Source organism: Empidonax traillii, unplaced genomic scaffold, assembly GCF_003031625.1.
Source record: "Empidonax traillii isolate 1590-97213 ecotype Southwest subspecies unplaced genomic scaffold, ASM303162v1 scaffold527:size1067160, whole genome shotgun sequence".
Lineage (NCBI taxonomy): Eukaryota > Metazoa > Chordata > Aves > Passeriformes > Tyrannidae > Empidonax > Empidonax traillii.
In genome coordinates this window covers 171697-193951 of record NW_020955720.1, presented here as the reverse complement: position 1 = coordinate 193951, position 22255 = coordinate 171697, and the positions used below count along the sequence as shown (strand labels likewise).

At 38.4% G+C, this 22255-nt stretch overlaps 1 protein-coding gene across 3 annotated transcripts in view; it reads left to right on the top strand.

The window, feature by feature from the left end:
* The window catches only part of MYRIP (myosin VIIA and Rab interacting protein), a 221979-nt gene that overhangs the window by 97419 nt on the left and 102305 nt on the right, over window positions 1-22255 (top strand). For all 3 annotated transcript variants that reach the window (XM_027897060.1, XM_027897062.1, XM_027897059.1), the window contains exon 3: window positions 3649-3870. In XM_027897060.1, the coding sequence (XP_027752861.1) occupies window positions 3649-3870 (222 nt within the window). The remainder of the gene's footprint in view (window positions 1-3648; window positions 3871-22255) is intronic.

Here is a 22255-nt window from a genome sequence, read left to right as displayed (position 1 = left end):
TATCAGACAAGATATTTCATTAATTCAGTTAAAATCCTCAAAGACACTAAGAAGAAATAAACCATGCCAGTGAAAGCTATTTAATTTATATTTTAAAAAGTCACAAAAACGTAGTGGGTGATGAAGGGAAGACAACTGTTCACCCTCAGAATATAATAGCGAAACCTTCATCCAAAACAGTGTGCTAGATAGTATTCCTAACCTGACTATGTGGGAATTGCATGCTGGGATTTTATCACCCAAAACATTCAGTGAAATTAATTACATATTTTTTTATGCAAACAATGTAAATTAATTGATAAAAACCTCTAGAAGAATCTAAATACACATCTGCATATCTACTGAACTTATAGTTCAATAAAATGGTTTTTTGACAGAATTAGCTTTGGTGACAGACGTGTTGGGCATCTATTGAGTACTTTTTGCTTCTTTTGTAAACAGTCAGTGAAATGCAACCACTCGAGGCTGAAAATTAAATCCAGTGTGAGATTCATTCAAACAGCAGGAGTTCTCTTCTCCACAGATGCTTATTGCTATGCTACACATAACCATAATAGCTGAGTACTATCAGTTATGACTTGTGATGTGAATAAATTCTGTCATTTGTGGTTCCCACTCTTCTGCGCTTTCCCTAAAAGGGACATTTTTCTGTGCAGTCATTTTTGTTGCTTGTTTTATTTGCACACTATATATATATATATATACACATATCTATAAATACCTTACGTTTCCTCATTGGGGAAGTAAGCACACATGAATGTGCACTTCTCCCTCTTTTCTCTGTCTCATCCCCCTCATCTGTGTTTTGTTGAGGGAAGAGGTGTTGCTTGGTAAGGGAGGGGGAACGTTTGCAATGACTGGGTGGTTTGACCTGCTTTGTAGGAATAGCTTCTGCACAGATGGCTGTCGTCTTTTTGGAAATGTGCTTCACCCCATTAGAGATTGACTGCTCTCCTTTCCTTTGACCATTTTTTCAATCTCCTTGTACCAAGCCATTTGAACGTCCTGAAGGCAAAGCCTGAGACTTTCAAACTCAGGATGCCTTGAACTTCAATTTGTAACTCCTGAATTTCAGTGCAGCTTTCTCAGTGTATTGAGATTAAAGCCTGTATTAATCATCCCACTCACAGTAATCATCCAGCTGGAGTCATGTGCAATTCAGGTTTTCTCATATTGCTGGGAGTAAACCAGAACTAACTTTTCATTTTGACTAATTTTCCTCAAACCAGGCAAGTTGAGTTGCCTACCAGAGTTGTGCAGCACTTTGCTTTCATATGAAATGCATGTTTTGCTTTCAAGGAAAGAGTGTGGACTGTAGCCTTTTGGCTTGAAATGACAAGTCCAGTTAACAGTCCCCTTTGCCATTTGACTCCTTATAGAAACTAGAAGTCTTTGGCAGGCAGTGCTTGAGAACCCTAATTTGTTACGGCCATCAGAGAGATGTGCATTGCTTTCTTTTCTGTTCTGCCTGGTTTCCTGTGGAAATAAGGCTTTTTCTGTCATGCTCTTTATCTACCAGCCTGTCCAAACCTATCCTATTTACTTTTTTAATCTGTTGGCCAATTTTAGTCCTATTTAACATTGAGGCAGATGCCTTAACGATATTGAGGTTCTACCACTGTAATGAATGTTGGCAGCCCGATGGAGGAGAGAGATGTAATTAATGCTGTTCTGATGATAAGGTTCAGTGTGTGCTCAGCTTTTTTGAGGTATCTGGCTTTATTAGCTCTGTTGAGAATGAAACTGCCTGGTTTTATATTGTGTGAGCGTTATTGGAGCACTTTAATTGGTGGCTTTGCTTCTGTGGTTTATCTTGCTATCACGCATTAGAGCCCTGCAGTCTCCATCCTGAAGCACATTTTGCAGCACCTTGGGCTGCTGACGCTTTTCCATGCCAGAATTCCTCTGTGAATCATAGAGCCCTCACCTTCATCAGCTTCTCTTCTGGGACCCAGGGTTCCCACCTGACCTTCTGTGCAGGAACACTGCTCTGTCTTGCTCCGTTGCTGCGGAGTAGCATGTGTGCTATGGATGGAGGAGCGACGTGGGGAACAGTTCACTTCCCCCGCTGCTCCCCTAGAGAGATTGTCCATGTAGTACCATGGTAGGAGGGAGCAATGGAGATAAGACAAACTAGTCCCCCAAACTAGTGGGATAGTTCTATCAGTTTACACGAGGAAGCCGGTTTGACTTGCATAATGTAGATATTTCCTCACTTACATGATAATATCTTACTTTTTTCACCTTCTACATTCTTCAAAAGTTTGGGAAAAGGAGTGTGTTTTGCCATCTGGGCAACAAAATCACAAAGAAGGATTATTTACTTGAAAGCCCAAAGAGTTTTTATTTGGATTTGAGCAGCTAGTGTAAAACAGTTAGACCCTTATACAGGGAACAAGCAGTAGAAACATATATTGTTTTCAAGTTTTAAATTTATAAAAGGCATATATCAGCATTGTGCTTAAATATCATGTATGTGCAAGATCAAATATTATATGCTTTAAGTCACTTCCCTTATTTTTTTTTAGACTTGAGGTTTAGAATTTACCTTTCAAAATTTTAACAAATAGGCTGGTTTTATTTTGAGTTATGAATCTGAGGTAGAAGTGGCAAATAAAATGTATAGCCCAATAATTTGATCCTTTTTAATATTCCAGGCTTGGCTCATAATGATGTTTATAGATTATCTTGGTTGAGTTCCTGAATAAGTATGCAATAAGTTTATTCCTTTTTTTTCCTGTAGCAAGACATTTAAGCATTAATTTAAGTGTAAGTCAGCATGTCATGACTCTATCTTCCTGCAACATAGTCTATGTTTTGTGGTACCTTTAAATTTTGTTTAGACCTCTGTGTCACTCTAGTCTTATAACTGGTTTTTATTAGCAATTGAAAATAGTAAGATAGTCACCACTAATTCTGAGAAACTGCAAGAGTGAATGTAAGCATGCTGTTTTATAATCTTCTATTTTACATATTTTTCATTAATTTTAATTTTTTCTTCTCTTAGGGTATATCCTAGTTGTACATGCCAGCAAATGTGTGATGAATTTGCAGACTTGTCTGCTTACACAGCTCTTCCTTCTGCATGCTTTTTTATTGCTCTTATCACAGAATATATTGCCCCATTTGTAAATATCAAAAGCACTGTAAAATGGAAGATAGCAAAGTACTTAATACCATGCATACACATTTTATTTTAGTTTTTTTTTAATAAGTGAGCCTTTCTGCTGGAATACAGGAAACTTTATATAGACTGTCTGCAAACACGTTCACAGTTGGTAGTTGTCTTAGTACTGGTCCTAACTAGTAAAGCACCCACATCTCTCTGAAATGGTATGTTATGAAATGACGCTAATGCTTGGCACAAATGGAGTACCTGTCATAGCAGCCTGGCTCTCCTGAGGGTTGTCTCTCTGGAGCAGGGTAAATTTTGCACTGGTTTGTGACTCAGAGAGTTTAAATGGGTTGGCCATGGGTGACTCCAGGGAACGCAGGAGCTTTTGCTTCTCGATTCTAAATTTAGAATATGCATTTCTGACGTTTATTTCACATCTGCAGAAGTTATTTGAAGATTATGCAATGAATATGTGGAAAGAGGAGAAAGATTTACCACTGTTTACATTTTTGTTCTTTTGCTTTTTATTCCAGTGAGATGAAGCAGAAGTTGGATGAAGAGGGTAACAAGTGCAGCATCCTTTCCAAGCAGCAGAAGTTCAACGAGCACTGCTGTATTCGCTGCTGTTCCCCTTTCACATTTCTTATCAACAGCAAGCGACAGTGCCAAGACTGCAAGTACAACATCTGCAAGAACTGCAGTACTTACCAGAAGAAGGAGAAGGCTTGGATTTGCAGCGTCTGTCAGCAAGCAAGGTAAAGGCTATTCAGCAACCTGTGCAAAGCAACTGTGACCTGACCAGAGCTTTTCCTTCTATTTGTCAGTAGTTAACTCTGGTGGCATAGGACATGAAGTAGCTGTTTATGTAGGAGTTGATTTGTTCCTGAGGTGTGACGTGCCTGGTTTTTGTAGAGGGTATTTTGTTCCGAGAGTGTTTGGTCACCTGTTGCATTTTCCAGGCTTACTTAGCTGGACTGATGTATCAGCAAGCAGTAATTGGACGTAGCTTGTGCAGGATTGGGATCTATTGAAACACCTGGGTTACTAATGGAACCTGAGCACAGATGGTGGTAAAGCAGTTAATCATTTTGCAGCAAATCCCATTGATGGGTGGGAAATGGAAAAAAGAATATTGGTGAATAGGTCATCCAGCTGTGGCTGTTTTGGAGTGCTTTTCTAAATGCCAGCTCATTGGTGGGGATGCTTTGAGCTTACTTTGGCAAGTTCCCAGAGAAAATAGCAGTGCAACATCTGTTAAGAATACGCTGCCAGGCTTCTATTTGCAGAGTGTATCAGGGATTCAGTATCTCACCCTTCTGAGGGTAACAGAGCCACCACATTTAAAGAAAGCATCAGAAAAACAAAGCAAATTCAAGCAAACGTTTTACAGCAGCAAAGGGGCCGTTCCTTGGATGGCGACTGTGATAGTTCTTGTCTACACTGCAGGCCAAATTCCAAAAGCAGCCCTATCTGTGACGGTGTAGCACTGACCAAGGCCTTTTAACTCAGATAAGAAGGGTGAATGCAGTAACTCAGTTCCTTATGGGTTAATTTTGAACATTGGTAAGTAAAGCAGCTGAGCAAATGTGACAGAGATGGCTGTTTATTCTTCGTCTTTCCCTTTAGTGGAGAACACAGGATGAAGACAAGAGCAAAGTTCCTTTGCAATGCTTTATGATATTCCTGTGCTCAAAAAAGACTCATTGCTCCCTCTTTATGTTTCCCATAAATACCCACTTGAAATGTAAGCTTTCCTATAATATCTGTGAATGAAGTGTGTGCCCTTTGACACAGGGCCTTAAAATCCTAGGGATCCCAGATAGATGATACCATGTTTCCAAATGCCAGTCTTTGAAGGCAAAGGTGGTTGTGTTCTCTAGGGCACCTGATCCTTCTCTGACTTTTACTGTGGAGAACCTACAGGCACCCCTTTTTCGCCTGTGAGGAGGCAGATGAATGATAGGGATATCTTTTCCAACAACACAGAGAGCTATGGAGCCAGTGCTTGTTTCTACTTTAGTCATGCAACCGTTTTGTATTACACCTCTGTCTTCCATTTATCCTGAGTTCACCCATATGGGCAACAGCACAGGCAGCCAGGTTTGTGGATGCTGATGAACTGCACTTAGAATAGCTTTTGCTGACTCCACAAAAAAAAAAAAAAAAAGTCTCAAAAGAATTTAATTTCAGAAGAAAAATTTGTAGCTATGTGATAAAAATGCTATTTCTGACCCTTAAAGTTGATTATCCACCTGTAAATAAGTTACTAGTATTTTCTTTATTTATGAGACCTGAGACACAGCTTGAGTTACTTTTCAGTGAATAAATTTCGGTGAATAAATTAACTGACACTGCTGCTAATCATTTTATGTTCTGGTTTATTAGACTAATAACATTTAGCAGAGAGCAAATATTCAGGTCAGCATTTGAAAAATAGGACACCTGTAGAAAATTGGGCCAAAAAGTTAGTCTCCTCTTCTTCCAAAAGCAGAAAACTCACTAATAAACCAATGCCAATTTTGGTGTTTGAACTCCTTTAAAACCCATCTCCTTCACAGTGCATCTTTTAAAAGTTAGAACTTTGTCTTGGTATAGAATCTCAGGCTCAAAAATGTCTTTACAGTGATGTCTGTATTGATCTTGTGTGGAACTGGGGAATCTTCCTTCAGTTTCCCAATTTTCCAGATTTAGCACACATTCCACTAATGCATCTTGATTTAGATTCATCCCTGGATACCGTTATTGATCTTCAAGAGGTTTTTTCTCTCATGTGTATCTTCTTAATCTGTAAGTATGTGATCATAAAATTATATATTGCTAATTTCAAGTTTTTGATTTTTGTAAAGAGCGTTTTGATTATTCCGACGTTTTGTACAATGTATTTAGGTAGCTTGCTGAGGTCTGTACTTCTTAAGTCTTCTTGGCTAAGTAGATTCCAGGCAGTTTCTTTGCCCTCTGGATTAATGCTTTTGATGCCAGACACAGAGGTTCTTTGCTCATTTAGTAGAAATAGGGCATGCTTTTCATGTGTCTGAGAGCACTTTTCCGTTCTTCAAGGAGCTCCATCCCAGAATACCCTGCTTGTGATACTCTGCTTTCCAGTTTAACACCTATACTACTAATAAACAAACAAAAAACTGTAATCCATTAAAATGCACATTTTTGCAGATCTTCTAAACCAATCACGCTTTACTTTGGGACTGTAGGATGATTATATAGATTCCAGTCCAAAATAAATTACCCAAACATCTGGCTATGGACCTCAGCTTTTCATGACAATCATTTGTGAGTCCCCCCTCATTCTTGGTTCCCTTCTTCTGGTCTCTCCATTTGCATATCAAAAGATTACTGTCTCTGTTGTGAGTGGGAGCATGGACACCTAATCCTTTCATGGCTTCACATCCACCTGTTGAGTGATTTTCTCGCTTGTTCTCAAAACTCTCACTCAGATGATGAAAGGTCATCACTTAGTGGCCTCTTGCTTAGCTTCCTTGAGCCAGGCTGTGGCTAAGAGGGCATCACCTTGTCTGCAGGAAGTCGTTATTCTGCTTTATAAGAGCTGTTTTGTTGTTAATAGTCTTTTGCTAATGACAGTTATTTAGGGGTTGAGACCCAGTCACTACTCCTTTTCTTCTTTATGTCATTAACTAATGAGAAACAAAGTCCTGCTTCTTACATTCTGACTTTGTGTAAAGTAGTGTTCTGGCTCACAATGGGACCCAAAAATTGTCACACTGGTGGTTTGCAACACAGATTTATTTGAATGTTTAAAGGAAGTGCTCTTTTCTTTTGTTTTGTTTTCATACTTCTGATTTGACTGCAGCTTAAAAAAAAATAAATCAAGACTCTTCAATCCAGAGTTATTGATTAATGTTCATTACATTTTCTTTTGAGTTTGGTGTGGTGCCCAGTTAAAAGGTAGGATTCTAACTAGAATCTAACAACTTGCATCAGTGGTAAATGCTGCTGTTTTACTGGAAGTCGAAAATTAATTAGCCTTAGATTACTTTGATATGCATTAGGGTTTATTAATGCTCATTAGAATGAGACTTAAGAAAATCTATTAAGGTTAGTCTACCTGCAGTGCCCAGTACATTTGTCTGCAACTAGCATTTATTGGGATTAATGGTAATGTAAAAAGGGAACAATGCTTTTGATAAAATGTGAAAAGGGAGCAATGCTTCTGATAAAATAAGAATTGCAACTGGAAATAGAAGTCTAGGTTCATTTAGCAGGCAGAGCACTTCTCAAATAGAAAGAGCTTTGCCAGCCTCAGGAACTGTTCTAAATAAAAGCTTTATACTTCACATGGTTTAATTTGTAGGGCCCTCTAAAATGCTGCAATGTGCTTTAATGTCAGCAGAACAGAGGGGGTATTTGTGGAAACATGTTAAAGTTTATGGTAGATGGGATTTTAGCCTGCCAAAGGATGCATCTCTTCTGCTTAGCTGATGCAAGTTTTAGCGTAAAACTTGCTAAAGTCCCTAAAGGGGAAAAGAAAGAAAAACATCAAAATTTGACAAAACCTTGGGAAAAATTTGAGGAAAAGTAGTACTCCTAGTTAGTAACTAAACCTTGTATTTGATTGTTGATGCATTCAGCTGTAACGTAGCAGTCGATTTCAGGACTTAGTTGTGGAAAGCTAATGAAGATATAATGCGACTTAGCAATCTTGTTTTCCTTTCAAGCAGGCTAAACCATCTGGTAAAATGAAGCTGAAATATATTTTAGGTAGTCTGCCTCAGCCATTGCTTGGAGCTTTGTGTATAGTTTTGTGACAGTTGCTATTTCTGCAGTTTGAGGTCCCTGTCTGACATTAGAGAGAACTTCTACAGAACTTGGAAGCTGTGACTTTGTCGCATAAATGCCAAGAAATGTGTTTTTTCTTCCAAGATCATAGAATTGTATAGGAAGATTCACTTGCTGTGTGGCATAGCACAGAAGATAAAGTCTTAGTTCTGCCTTGTGCATGTTGTCCTCATTGGACCCATATGGATCTTGTTCTGCTTTTTTAGAAGTCCTCAGAATGATCCTATTCATATTGTATTTAAGGGATTTACTAATTTTAAGTACATTGCAGCGAAAATTATTTTCCTCAGCTGTATGTACTTGTAGGTATTGATGCAATTGCTTCCAAAAATACCTGCTACTCTATTCAAATTTTCTTCCTCCTCTTTCTACCGCCACTGTCTCTCTGTTTTGTATCCTGTCTCTTGATCTCCTTCTCCTTACCGTGCTTTAGCATTGCAGTGGATCATAGACTCCATATCCTTTTTCTCACTGTACCCGTGAAGAGCAAGGGCAAGAGCTCGGATTTTGCACAAGAGCCAAGAACAGTCTTTGGTTTATTCAGTTGTTCCCTGACTGGAGGAGGAGAGAGAGGAATGTGCAAACTGGTTGCTTTGACAGGTTGATCTCTGCTGGGTTTTTTGCTATACTGATCTGTGTTAATTATTTTGAAGTATGCACTGTGAAGAATTTCATTTCTGCTAGACAGAATAAAGCTGAACTTGCATAACATACAGCAGACTGCAATGGTACACTGAGCTTTAAGAAAAGTGTCTAAAAATGGAATTGGAGAGTAAGAAAGAGAGGTCTATTAAAACAGTCTGATACGAGTGCTAATTAAGCGATCTTTTTTAGCTTTAAGTAGCCTTGGAAGTGAATGTGTCTGAGTGCCCAGAGGACTAATTAGTGTTTTAGAAGTACTGGATTCCAGTTTTAGCTGTCAAGTGACCTTGGGATAGTTTCCATATGTCAAGTTTCCCCATGTGCAGAATGTATTTGATGATGCTGAGCTCTTGGAAGTCGATGGTTGAAAAGTTAAATGCTATGGCTGTAAAGTGCTAAGTATTATAAATGTACTCCTATTATAGTAGTTTTGCTGCAGTCAGCATGGTTAAAGCCTTTGTGTTTTAGTTGCACAGAAAAGTAAGTGCTTGGATTCTTGCAGAGAATGAATGAGGGTAGAATACCACAGCTTTATATTCAATTTCAATATATAAGTGCTTGCCTGTGTTTGGCTCTAACCTACCTTTGGCAAGTCATAGTAGGAAAAGTTATCAAACATCTTCTCTAGTAGGAATAAATATTATGTAAATAGTGTGCAAAAATATTGGGACTGCTAAACTGGGAGGAGTGGAATATGAAAGGATGTAACACAGTTTTTTCACATAATAAGCAGCATATAAGTTGTACATTGAACTTCGCCTTTCCGTTTTGCAAAAGCTGAAGGACTTTCAGTGAAGGTGACAAATTGAGAGCTAATTAAAATTACACAGGATTCTTTAATTGTGGGCACTTAAGTGTCAAGTGGGAACATCATGCCTTACAGTAGCTGAGATAGAAGATGTTAAATATCAAGCACAATTTATGGAAGAACTTCCTTTGCATCAGTTCTGCAACTGGAACTTCACGTGCTGTTCACCTTGTCTTTGACTGCTGTTGCAGGAGACTTGAAGGGCTGTGGGCCACCACAATCTCTACATTGTGTTGGTGGCACTCAGGGAAGACGTAGGGTTCATGGGGGTCAAACAAGGAAGAATAAGAGATGACAATAACTAGAAGGCTCAAATTTACAAATAGGTGAAGTAGTAAAGGATCGCAAGCCAAGATTTTCCTACAGGAGTGAATTAAAAAGTTTTGTCAAAAAACAGTCTTTCTTTCTGCCTCCTGGGTGGTCGACTCAATAATACTTGCACCTTTCTTCCTTTTTAAGCATAATACCAAATTTATGCATCCCTCATTAATACAGTGGTTCTGCCTAAAGCAATACCACTTCAACTAATTCTTTGTATCAGTAGTATAACTATTCCTAATGTTTTTAAATCTATCAGATGTTTAATCTGCTGTCTTTTTGTCTTAAAGAAGAAAGTAGTTACTTCCTTTCATACTGTCTTGCCAATGGCTTCATGTTTTCATTTGCTCAATCTTGAGAAAGTTGTTCCTGGACATATGTAGTCTAAGTAGGGTGATATTTTTGTGTGTTGCAATGGAGTTTTCCCAGTTGACAGAAGGGATGAAGTTTGCTTTTCTGACAACTCCTCTACTATGGAAGATTTTTGAGTAAACTTAGAAAACTGTTAGTTCTGATAGTTATAATAAACTCAGTGTGTCCAGGCAGCTTTGGATTCTAATAAACCCCTCTGATATACCCATGCTGGGTTCTCTTTTTCTCTCCAGCTGGTGCTGCTGTCTGCTTCTGGGTGACACTTAAAGTGTTTCCCTGATACCCTGTGGAAGGTCACAAGTGAGTTCTTTTTGGTTTTCTGAGAAGGGAGAGCATTTTGGCTCTGTTCTGTGCTAACACTAGCTGAAATGTGAGACACTGTGCTTCAGAGAAGCACTTTTCAGTCAGTCCAAACTGTAACATTCAGAAGGAGACATTTGCTGCCCAGGCATTTCAACCCCCCTGCCCCTCTGCTGAGGTCGTGCAGCAGCACTGAACTATCTGTTGGCCTTGGAACACACTGGGATATTCCTCAGCGCTGGCAATCATCACCCTTTCCTTGTCCTCTTCAGGACCACTGTATGTTTACTTGCCTAACAGAGACAAATTTCTGATTTATGTTTTTCCTCTCTGGGTTTCTAAAATCCTCTTAGCATATAATGTTATTTGAAGACTGTTTTTTAAAACATGTTAATCTGAAAAACCTGTTAAACTTCTTTATTTTAAACAGCACTGATTTCAGTACCAGTGAAAGTCCCCTTTGAAAAAAAAAAGTGAAAATTTAAAACTAAATCTGCTGATTTTTTTTTTTTTAATAGAAAAAACTTTTATAAGCAGAGTTTTTCATGACTGCTCCTCTAGATCAGATGTTCGATTTTTTGGGTCAAGTCACAGTATCTTTGTATATCATTGCCTCATTTTCTTCTGGTCTCTATTAAATGGCAGCTATGCTGGATTATTTTTTAAAAGGAAAAATCAAATTTGACTTGTTAAGTCTTATTTTGCCCTAATCCTTTTTTTCACATCATAAAATGAATGTAGTAAAGCACAAAGTCATGCTGTGGTTAACACTCTTGAAGTAACTTTAAGGAGTAACTTTCACATAGACATATTACTGAACATTTTTTCATTATTAATAATGAAAGATTACTACTTGGCTTGATGTATGTTCATTTCAGCATGTGCTGAGTCATCATGTTTTCTTCCGTTGCATTTATGCAAATGTCAAACTTTAACAAAGTACAGAAATCTTGCTCCAGCTCATTCTGACATTGTCACCTCAAGGAGTGAAGTCAGCTTCTGGCCTATACTCTGCCAGTCCCCAGGCGACATGTTGTATGCATGCTCTTTGCTTTTTCTGTTCTTCATGTTTGGTGGGGCCCACTGTGAATTTGAGGAACTGGGGGTGATGTCTCTTGGGCAAGAGGAGTGATGCTATGTTTGCCATGAAGGAAGAGTCTTCTCCCACTAAATCACCACATAGATTTACCTCCCGTACACCTCTTACAAGGAAGGTAGACTGTTTTACACCTGTGTTGTATGCCTCTCCGACTCTGTCAATATAAGATTTATATGAAGACTATTTTGACAATCCATGAGAAATTCAGATTACTTTGCCAAATTATATTATTTGTATCCCGCTTCCTATGGATAAAGACCCTCTGTGCCTCCTCAGTGTTTCTTTACTCCAAGAGATTTATCCTGTTAACTGTGATTAGCTGCCCAATTATGTGTGTGTACCCTTAGAAGCATTATAAATGCTTTAGTTAGCACAGGTTTTTTTTTCTTGTCAAGAAGATTGGAAATTCTCCAGACTTGTAGCCACCAGCAGTGAATGGCAAATCAAATGTGGCAAAACAAATGTGCCTTTTGTCTAGCTAGTGCAGTTTGCAATATTACCCTCTTAAAACATTCTTGTGTTACCAAAGAAGTTGAAGTGAGAATCTAATTTGTCATTTTAAAGAAGATTGACCACATCAATAAATAAGTCATTCTATGTTCTTACTACTCAGGCCCAGCTCTCCCATGAAACAGGTAGGGAAGCACTCACTGCTTAGTGTCTTCAATAAGAATCCGTGAGATCGTATGTTTGCATATTTCATCCTGCTTCCGTAAGTCAGGGGAAAGGGAAGGTGGAAAAAGCAATTGCCCTGGCTTTCTGCCAAAGATTACATTTTCAAAATTTGTGTGCATCTTCCGCTCCCTCACTTTTCAAAATATGACCCTGCAGTTGTGGATCATGAAATAAGTGGTAATGGTTGCCGGTTACCTGTACTGGAAGTATGTTTAACGCCTTTTCCTGTCTTGCATCACACCTACGTCTTTTGCTTTGGCAAATGTCTTGTTCACTTCAGCTTGGGAGTTAACAGGCAGCTCTTTCATTTATTTTGTATTCACAAATAAGGTCATGTTAATGAAGGGGGAAAGCCAGCTATGATCTAAAGCTGTCTTTGAGTTTACATCTCCATTCATTTCAGGTTGTTCTATCCTTCCCCCCCCCCCCCCAAAACAGCTTCAAAAAATGATAACCAAATTTTGACATAGTGCCTAAATAAAAATTACCTTAAACACAAATACTTTTGCATGCAGAAGTTGTGAACTATTTGAAAGTGCTGTTTGACCATAGCAAAAGAAAACTTCCTGTTCGTTTTCAGATTATTGGATTTATAGGGCTCTTGGGATTTATTTTGATAAACTGCTTTCATCAGAAAGCTGTTGTAGTAAAAGTGAAATTCTTCACATTAACTAGAAAACTATGAGGCCCGACATAAAAAATCTGAAAATGAATCTGTAAGAGATTGCATTTCAGTTGCCTGAAACATGGGCAATGAAGTTAAAATTTTTCTTCAGAATCATACCAAATATATCTTCTACTCTCCTCATAGCTCTCCCTTCCCCCTCCATAATTTAAGACATGGTATGGTTTTACAGTTTGACTTCTGTCTCTAGATTGCTGGATGCCAGCAGGGAGTTGCTAACACTTCTTTGAAGTGGTTTTGTTAGTCCCTTTTTAGGGGGGCTGTTCTGTGAACAAGGGGTCTTACTTCTTGGGTTGAACACTTTTGCTTTGGGAAGGAATCTTTGTAAGGTAATAATGTGGTCATGGCTGCTGGACCTGTAATACTGCTGGTCCTGATAATTTTGATTTGAAATTTAATATGCTGTAACCATGTTGTTGTAATTCATCAAGTGGTGTCTCTTGGCAATATGTGGGAGTTAGATGCCTGTAGTGGTTCATTTGTGTTTCATCTCTGTTTCTGTTCATAGATATGAAGACTAGAGGGATGTTTCTCCAGACCTCAAGTTGAGAAGGCCATCCTCTTTTCATGAGGCTCCCAAGAGAAAATTAGGCTTGAATGAAAGAGTTTGTTCATCTAGTTAGGCAGTATTCTTTTCCATTATCTCTCTGACTCTGAGGTTGTGTGTGAGATTAATAGGGTAATAGAGATATCATGGTTCACCTTGTTTTCAATTTGCTGATGACAGATTTGCTTTGTGATCATGATTTTTCCCGACTGTCAGTGTAGCAGCTTTGTAGAATAGTGCCTGGAGTATGGAAACCTGAATGAACGCTTGTGATGTAGAGGAAATCCATTTAAAGGATGGTAGAAATTGTATCAGGAGTCATAGCTGTGATTTTATCTCACTGATGTGTTTGCAGGACTTCGTAACCTAGGGGATTTCTTGAGTTCTCTGTATCTCAGGTAGCTGCAACTGTCAAAAGCACTTTTAAACTCTGGCAAGATAAAAAGTAAATTAATCTCTCTTAACAGCAGGGACAAAAATTGTGATGACTTGTCCCAGTCCTGCAAACTCACCAATAGCCAGGCTCTGTTTGTGATGGCAGTGCATACTTCTGATGAAAAATGCTTTTAGAAGTTGTCTCAAGGGGGAAAAACATCTGTAAAGTGCTCTACTGAGAAGTGTCCACTGTGAACTTCATTTTGAATGCCTGTTCCTCCTATGCTCTGGAAATTCTGAACCATTCACTTTTGGGGGAAGTAGTTCTGTTACATGTTTTAAAAAACCCCGCCACATTACAACTGGTGCCTTTAAGTCGTGGGTATTGTGACCTATGATAAAATGCCTTTTTGTGTTTTGCTTCTAGGATCAAAGGGCTATTGGGTGTAAGGGAATTTAGGGTTAATATTTTGGAACGTGTCTGTATCAACATTGCTCCCTGGAACTCTATCCGAGTACAGAAACTAGACTGCTCAGGCAGGGAACATACATAACTAGTGTCTCTGTTGCTCCTAAGCATAGTGTGGTAATAGTCGTTATTTTTCTTATCGTGCAATTATAATTAGAGATTGAATATTCTGGAGAAACACCAGCTTTCAAAGTAGTTTTCCACAGGGTTTAGGTAGAGAGGGTTGGTTTTGAGACCCGCAAAAGCATGTTTTTCTGAGTCCGTTCTGTCCAGAACATTTAAATAGCGTATTTTCCACTTTCAAAGTTTTGCAGTTGCCACCAAAGAAGGTGGTTCTGGCAAGAGAAACAGCAACAGAGTAGAGTGAAAGGAGATTGACAAGAAAAGCGTAAGGAGGAGGGTGGGGGAAATAGCACGATTGTAGTTTGAAAAATTAGTCATGTAACGTGTCATGGTAATTCCCAACTGGCAATTAAACAGCACATATCTGCATAAAGGATTAGTAACACAAGAGGGATCTTGAACAGCAAATTTCTTGGCAGATGCCTGCCTCACACGCTCCATACACTAACATATTCCACTGCTTAATAGAATTAGTCTTAGCAAACCCGGACCTGCAGCTCCATAGGTAGCTGGCTATGACTTTACAGTATGCCTGTTGCATGAATAGACTTCATAAAAAAGTGGACAGCCAGCCAGAAAAATTACACTGTTTATTCCTCCTCATGTGTCAGGGTACTGTGCGTTGATTTGACCCCCAGAACCTTCACCTGGCCATTTATGTGTAATTTATGTGACTGCAACTAGAAGTTGCATACTTGATTTTTTTCTCATGGATTTTTTCTTTACAAAAAAGAACCTGAGAAAAATGCAGAGGTAAATTCAAAACCATAAACTTTGAGCTTGCTGCAGTGATACCACTTTTTTGATACCTTTTTTTAGCAACAGCTCACTTTTGATAGGATTAATGGATGACAAATAAACTTCTCAGGTGATCAGCGTGGACTAGCTGCAGTAATAGCATCTAGAGTAAGCTGGATGTGAAAAACCTGGAGGAAGGAGTTTTAAGACAAAAACCTTCTTTGATCTCAGGCAGTCAGGACTTCAGCCTAGCAGGCTTTATTTAAATCTGCTGACTTTCAAAGGGATGTGGAGTATTGTGTTCAGTGAGCATATATATCACCTCTTGCAGGCTTGTGTTGAGTTTGGCAGTGTCCTTCCCACAGCTGCCGTTGCTCGGATGCACCAGTTACTGATGTTAGAGAGTCATGTGAAGAAATTACTGCCTTGAAATTCTGAAAGTCAGGGCTTAGCTCCTGGCTTTCCTTCAGATAGTCTCTATCTAAGGGCAGCTGTGTTAAACTTTGCTTGCCCCAGGTCCTTTTTGGTGAAATAGGCCATGATGACAATTCCTTAATGTTTGAGTATAAAGCTTCTTGGAAAAGCACCACCTCTAAATTTGGCTCATAGCTCAGGTACACAGTAGTACATCTTATGGGTGCTACCACAATGTAAATACAGATCTGAATACACTTCTGAATTCTCTCATAACTGGGTGCCTTTGAGTATGTGGTTTGGCCTTTTCATGGGCTTTGTTAGCTCCTGTCACACAAAGATTCTGCTTCTCTCAGTTCAAATGTACCACTCTGGTTACTAAAGGGCACATTGAAAAGTTGTCATTGCAGCATTGCTTAAGCTGAAAAGTCTTGTCAGAACTACTTTGTAAAATAGAAAGTGAATGTATGCACTCTTGTTGTTGAAGCCAGGCAATGACTTCTGAATTGTGTTGAATCTCATGAGCTATCTGATATTTGCACACTTTTCATTTAGGTTATGAAGGCATCATTGTGGCTTCCAAAATTTTTTGGACACTTTCATTTCCCTGAATGGTTGCTGATGCTGATTGTATGCATTTCAAATAACTTTGAATGGTCTGTGAAGGGTAGAAGAACTTCAAATCAAAACATGCCTTTGGTGTATATTTAAAGGTAGAAAATTAATGCACAGATCCTGCTACAGCGGAAAAGAGTGTTTCCTCCATGTCTCTACATATCTTATATGAGGGCTTGTAGGTATTTTTTTATAGTACATGAAGGGAGGAAATATTTTTATTACTCTGTAGGTGACAGAATTCATCAGATGAGGAAGTGGACCCAGGTGGACCTGGGTTCTGCTTCCTACTCAGAACTTGCTCACCATCTGGTGTTGAGTAGGTCACTCTGGCTTTCACTTTTTTGCTCCATTATGACAGAAATGTAATCCCTACCTTGATAAAGTGTACTCTTTTTTTTCTTTTTTTTTTTTTTTTTTTTTTTTTTTTTTTTTTTACTTGATGTCTTACAGACCTGGAATGTTTTAATGAAAAACAGAGATGTGACAGGCTCCATATGGGAAATCAGGGTTCTGGAAGGCTCCAGGTTCTGTTAATCTTACTGTGTCTTGAGTGGGGAACAAGAGATACACCATCCAGTTAACTAGGTCAGACATTTTAAAGCTTTTCACCTTCTGCATCCTCCTTGAGAATCAATTCAGAGTCTCATCTCATCTATCAGAAGTAGGGTCTCTCCAGTCTGCCTTTCTCTTTTAACCTCACTGTGTGTCCATGTGTGCTCTGTGCCTGCTTTTGGCCAGAACATGAGTTTGAAGAAGGGCTTTCCAAGGCAGAAGTGCATGTTACTGTGTTTTGTCCACAGCTAGATTCATGGTCAGAAAAGCATCAAGATGGCTCAGAATTTGCTCCCCTGTGTGCTATAACATGGGAAAATGGTGGGATGCGGGGGACACAGAACTGGGGTTTCTACCTTCAGATCTAAAAATCCCATAGACTTTTAGAAGTTGATGACTATTGCTGTTACTGCAGTGATGTTTTTCCAATGGTCAAGGCACTGCAATTGAACCTGAGAGACACCTGTGAGAAAAGCAGCCTTTCCTGTCCAAATGATTGTCAAGTGAAGTCTGAAGAGATCTCTCTGGAAAATTCATAGATGATAACATAGCAGATGGGAAATCTTGATCAGGAAAAAAATAAAACATAAAAATAAAGCTTTGCATTTAGCAAGGGGAAACACCTCCTCCGTAGTAGCTGTCTTTAGCTGCTAGATTTCATGACTTTAATAATTTTTTTAATAGTGAAGCATAAATCTAAAAGTAGTGGTTCTCCTAGATATCACATAGATAGACATCATACATTCTAACTAACAGACTGTTTAAGGTTTGTGTCCTAGGCTAGCTGATTTGATTGAAATCAGACAACTGATATAATAAACTCTTAACATTCTCTTCTAATGGGATTTTTCACAAGTAGCCTGAGCCATTGTGAAGGGATTTCTTAAATCATACCAAATCTTTTTCATGAAATCAGATCTGGGTGTACTCATACAAAGAGCAGATACTCCTGTCCTTTCTCGGGGGGGGGGGACCAGCAGATGAAGTTTACAAAGAAGATATATCTGAGGAGCCAGACCAGGAATAAGAGCTTAATATAGGTGAGAATTTGGATTCTGTAAGTAATTTCCTTTTAGCAGGGATTGTAGAAATAGAGTGAGCTAACATAGTTGGTTAGAGCATGGGGCTAATAATGACGAGGTCGCAGGTTTGACCCCTCTGTGGGCCGTTCACTTAAGAGTTGGACGTCATGATCCTTGTGGGTCCCTTCCAACTCAGAATATTCTGTCATTCTGCAATATGTATCCTACATGTTTCATCCTGCATGTTACTTGCATTGTTATAACCTCTGTAAGAGAATATCAGCATGTAACAAATGGAATGATGCCCTTCATTAGTAAGATCTGGATCATTCCGCAGACGTGCTTTTATGTGTTGAGGAAATTGTTATTTAAGCATTACAGATGGAACCTCCCAGATTCCGTTATTTATATTTTGCAAGGGAAAAAAACCCAAACCAACCAATATGTGATGGGAAAGAATTAACTTAATCAGAGAATGCTTTTAACTAGGGCTCTGTATTAGTTAGAATTTCCTCAATAGTGAGAAGTTTATGTTAAGCCAGAAAGCGTAACTGCCCTACCGCGCTTTTGAGATGCCCTCCTCTTGCTAAAAATGTCTTTTCCCTTTGGTAGCAAAGATTCTGGCAAATCTAAAGAGAGCTGGGGTGGGGAACCAGGTGCTAAATAGCTTTATTGCTTCTCTGGGATGTGACTTTTCCTAATCCCATTGGAACAGCAACATATTGGTTGCTTGGCTTTTTTCCCTGTTTGAAATACACACAAGATGAGCAGAAAATGCTCTCTTTTCCTCATTTAAAATGACTAACTTTTGCTAGTGCACCATCTTCCTAGATGAGTTAAAATGTTCCATGGTACTGAAACCCTTAAACTAAATCTTCAGAGAAGAAAATTGGCAGAGTGCTGTTTGCAGTGCAGAAAGGCTTCCTCCTTTCAGACTCAAATCTCACAGGTCTATTCTGCTTTTAATTCTGGCTGAATAATTGTCTCCAGATGCTCCTACAGATTCATCTCCATCAGAACACTGCCCTCAGAATAAATGTAGCATTTATGGCCTCTGAGAGTCTGCAGAAAGTAAAATACTTCTGCCATTTTCCTTACTGTTGGGATTTATTAAGAATGCTGCTTTTATGCCTAATAATTAAAAAACCTGCAGTGTCAGGGAATACTGCCATGAGTGTAAAACAAATTAATTCAAGCTGACATCATGATTTAAATGAGCTTTGCTTTTTCTTTTGACAGGAAGCTGTGCCATCCCACTTTTTTTTTTTTTTTTTTTTAACAAATTGCTAAGTTAATATGTGAGTTTGCAATAGAAAAATATTTTTTTCCGAGAGATAATAAGCTCATTCCATGAGGTGAATTGCCTAGTTTTCTGTTGTTCCAAAATTATCTCATTTTTTAGTTATTTTCCTCCACTTAGTCCTATCGTCATAAGTTTACAGTGAAAGATCACAAAATACTTACGACCTTTTAACTGGTTTAGACAAAGCCTCTGCAAAATGTCATTTCAGGTTCTGTGTTTAATTTGTTGCCAAGGATTTAGTTGTATGTAAAAGTACCATGTCTAAATGGCTTTTCTGTGTATTTGCAACCTCTTCAACATAATTACAAGAAGGACATGAGAATTGCTAATTTGGTATGTTTAAAAATTCACAGTGGTGCTGTCAGAGAGAGGGAAAAACACTCTAAAACCAAATTTGCCTTTCAGAGTCAGTGTGCATGTGTCTAATGGGATCATGTGGTTCTGGTTTCATTTATAGAAATAAATAATCATTATAAATAAATATTCCCAAACATCTTCTGTGAAATTTACTTGATGTTATTATGTCAATACTGTTTGTGCTTCCATAATTGAAGTTAAAATGAATTTAATATTTGAAGCAGAGCTCCACAAGAGGGATACTTCACAAGAGGGATGCTTCATATTACTGCTAAGATTAACAAATACATTTAGGAGTTTGAAGTAAATATTCTGAAAATTTTATAAGCATCTTGATTAATTTGAATTTAATTTAATTTGAAAATAATTTCTGTCCATAATACAGCATAATGGCAGAACAGGGCAAGCTGTGCACACTTCCCATTTCACTAAATCACCGAAACCTTTTGGTATATTTGGAGCATTTGCTCTTAGGTCATGAGTTTTCTTCCATTCTCTATAATGAAATTTCTTCTTCAGCAGGGAATTAAAACATAATGTTTCACTGACACAAACTCTTAAAATCACTTTGCTGTCTCAAAATGACTTCCCCCTACACTTACATTCAGCAGAACAGTCTATTAAAATACGCATTACTCACTGATTTCTTAAAGGGACTAGAACTAAGTGCTGTCTGGAGCAGACAGTGACCCTAAACTATCCCTGCTGTGTTCAGTGTCACCATATTCATGTTGCATCCCAAATGAACCACAACTTTTGTTGTGCCACAGTAGAGTATGAGTGGGCATGGAAAATACTCTTCAAAAATCTTAAAAATCTAAGCTGGGGTTGCGAACCTTATAGAATTGTAGGCTTTTAGTTGTTTGAGTGATTCTGCCTTACAGTTACCTACCTTAATGTAGCTGGATCTATTTCAGATGTAAGTTGACCTTTTAGTTTGCTGGGTTTGGGATAGAAGGCACAAAATTACAGATATTTTGGGTTTTTTTTAATGTAGGTTTACTTCTACGGACTCTTGACTGAAATGCTAGATTGAAATAGGCTTAAAACTTAGAACCAAGCATTGAAATTTTGAAAGGGGTAAAAAAATTCCTGGACTTTTGGAGACAATTTTGGCGGTTCATTTTCCAGTGAAAATACTAGGAATTCCAGATTGTAAACAATAGTTGAGAGACTGAGAAAACTCAGAGTGAATAAACAGACAGGTAACTGACTGCAAAATAAAATGTAACTTACTCTGCAGAGAGATTCCTTTTTTTAGGATTTTGTGCTTATGCTGGATACCTGCTACTTAAAACTTGAGCCATTTTCCTAGAGACCTTCCATTTGTCTTTGGTGTCAAACATTTCCATGGTAACATTTTCTGTTTTACCTTTCAGTAACTTTACCTTGAAATGTAAGTGTTGCTTATTGTTGAGAAAATATACAATTAGGTCAATCGTAGTGGCCCTGGTTATTTTTATCAACATTGTGTTTTATCAGCTAATACAATAGATTTACTCTTTGAAGTGATCTTTGTAATGATCTAGTTCTCTTTTTCTTTTCAGTTTCTTAAAAACATTTTTAACATTTGTAGAAGCTTGAGGGCTACAAAAAAAAAATCACTGGGATCGGTTAAAGACACTGTGTCATCTCAGTGACACACAAAGATGTTTTAAGAGCAGTTTAAGTTGCAATAGTGAGCACATGAAAGATATATTTTGCAATGATTAAGAAGACTGTGCAGGGATAACTCAGACATGTGCATTATAAATTTTTTTCAGACTGTGATTTCTTACTGATTTGCCCACAGGACATCTGCCTTCCTGCAGACCCACTGCAGAAGAGAAAGAAGGACTATCTAGAGGCTAAAGCAGTTGTTTTGTTTCATTTGTTTCAGAAGCTGAGAGTAATGTGGTCAATAAGCCAAAAATTGCCCTGGAGGCACAGCTTACATTTCTACAGGAGTCACAGCTTCTGTAGTCCTTTTGCAAAGAAAAGAGCAAACCAAAAGCAGTCTTCCTCACGTTCTACTAGACTGAGATCTATGTGCGTCTTTATCCACACCTGCATGTTTCTGAAAACCTTGCAGGTCTTTGGCACTGGAGGCAAGAGGAGTAGCATGTGGTTATTACCCTTTGAGAGGCAGCCTGGGAGTAAAAACGGGATGCTTTGTCAGTTTGTTTCTTAGAGATCTGTCAACAGCAGATGACTCAGTCTCTGCTCCTGCCTTTGCAAGGGTGTGTGCTTTAGTGAGCGTTTATTTTTACATAGAGTGTGTTGGCAAAGTCACACAACTCTGCAAAGTCTCAGTAAACTTCACTGTGGTTTCTCAAAATCACGTAATTTTGCCAAGTTGGTGTTGCTTTTTTTTTCATGGAGATTCACAAACTTTCTGGTGTCTTTCAGAAGCTGTCCTCCAACCCATGAAAGAGAAAAGCATCTCAAAGAAAAAAATCAGAAGATTAATGTTTCCATATTTTTGAAAAATATGTTGTTCTTTAGCCTTATCCTTAGAAATTGTGGAACAACTTTGGTATTTTTTTCCAAATATTAATTGTAAGGCAAATTCCCAACACAACACAATTAATTCAAAGGAGTTGAAGTTTGTCAAAGTAACAAACAACAGATGGAGATGTCAGGTAACCTTAATGGTAACAGTAAATTACAAGCCAGTTTACAATATACTTCGGAGCTTACCTGCCCACTTCTTGACAACCATTTAATTAGCTAACTTAATAGCAACACACTTCCTACCACTGATTAGTGTTTTCGTTTCTTACTGTGTGTTTTCATTGGTGATGCTAATAAACGTTCTTCTGATCACTGTGCTTAGAAGCTAATTGCATTACAGGGTATATTTATCTTTCCCTACACTTAAGTAGCTGGTTTCAGCAAGGGAGCCACCCCATAAGGGTGTCACGCTGTCTTGAAG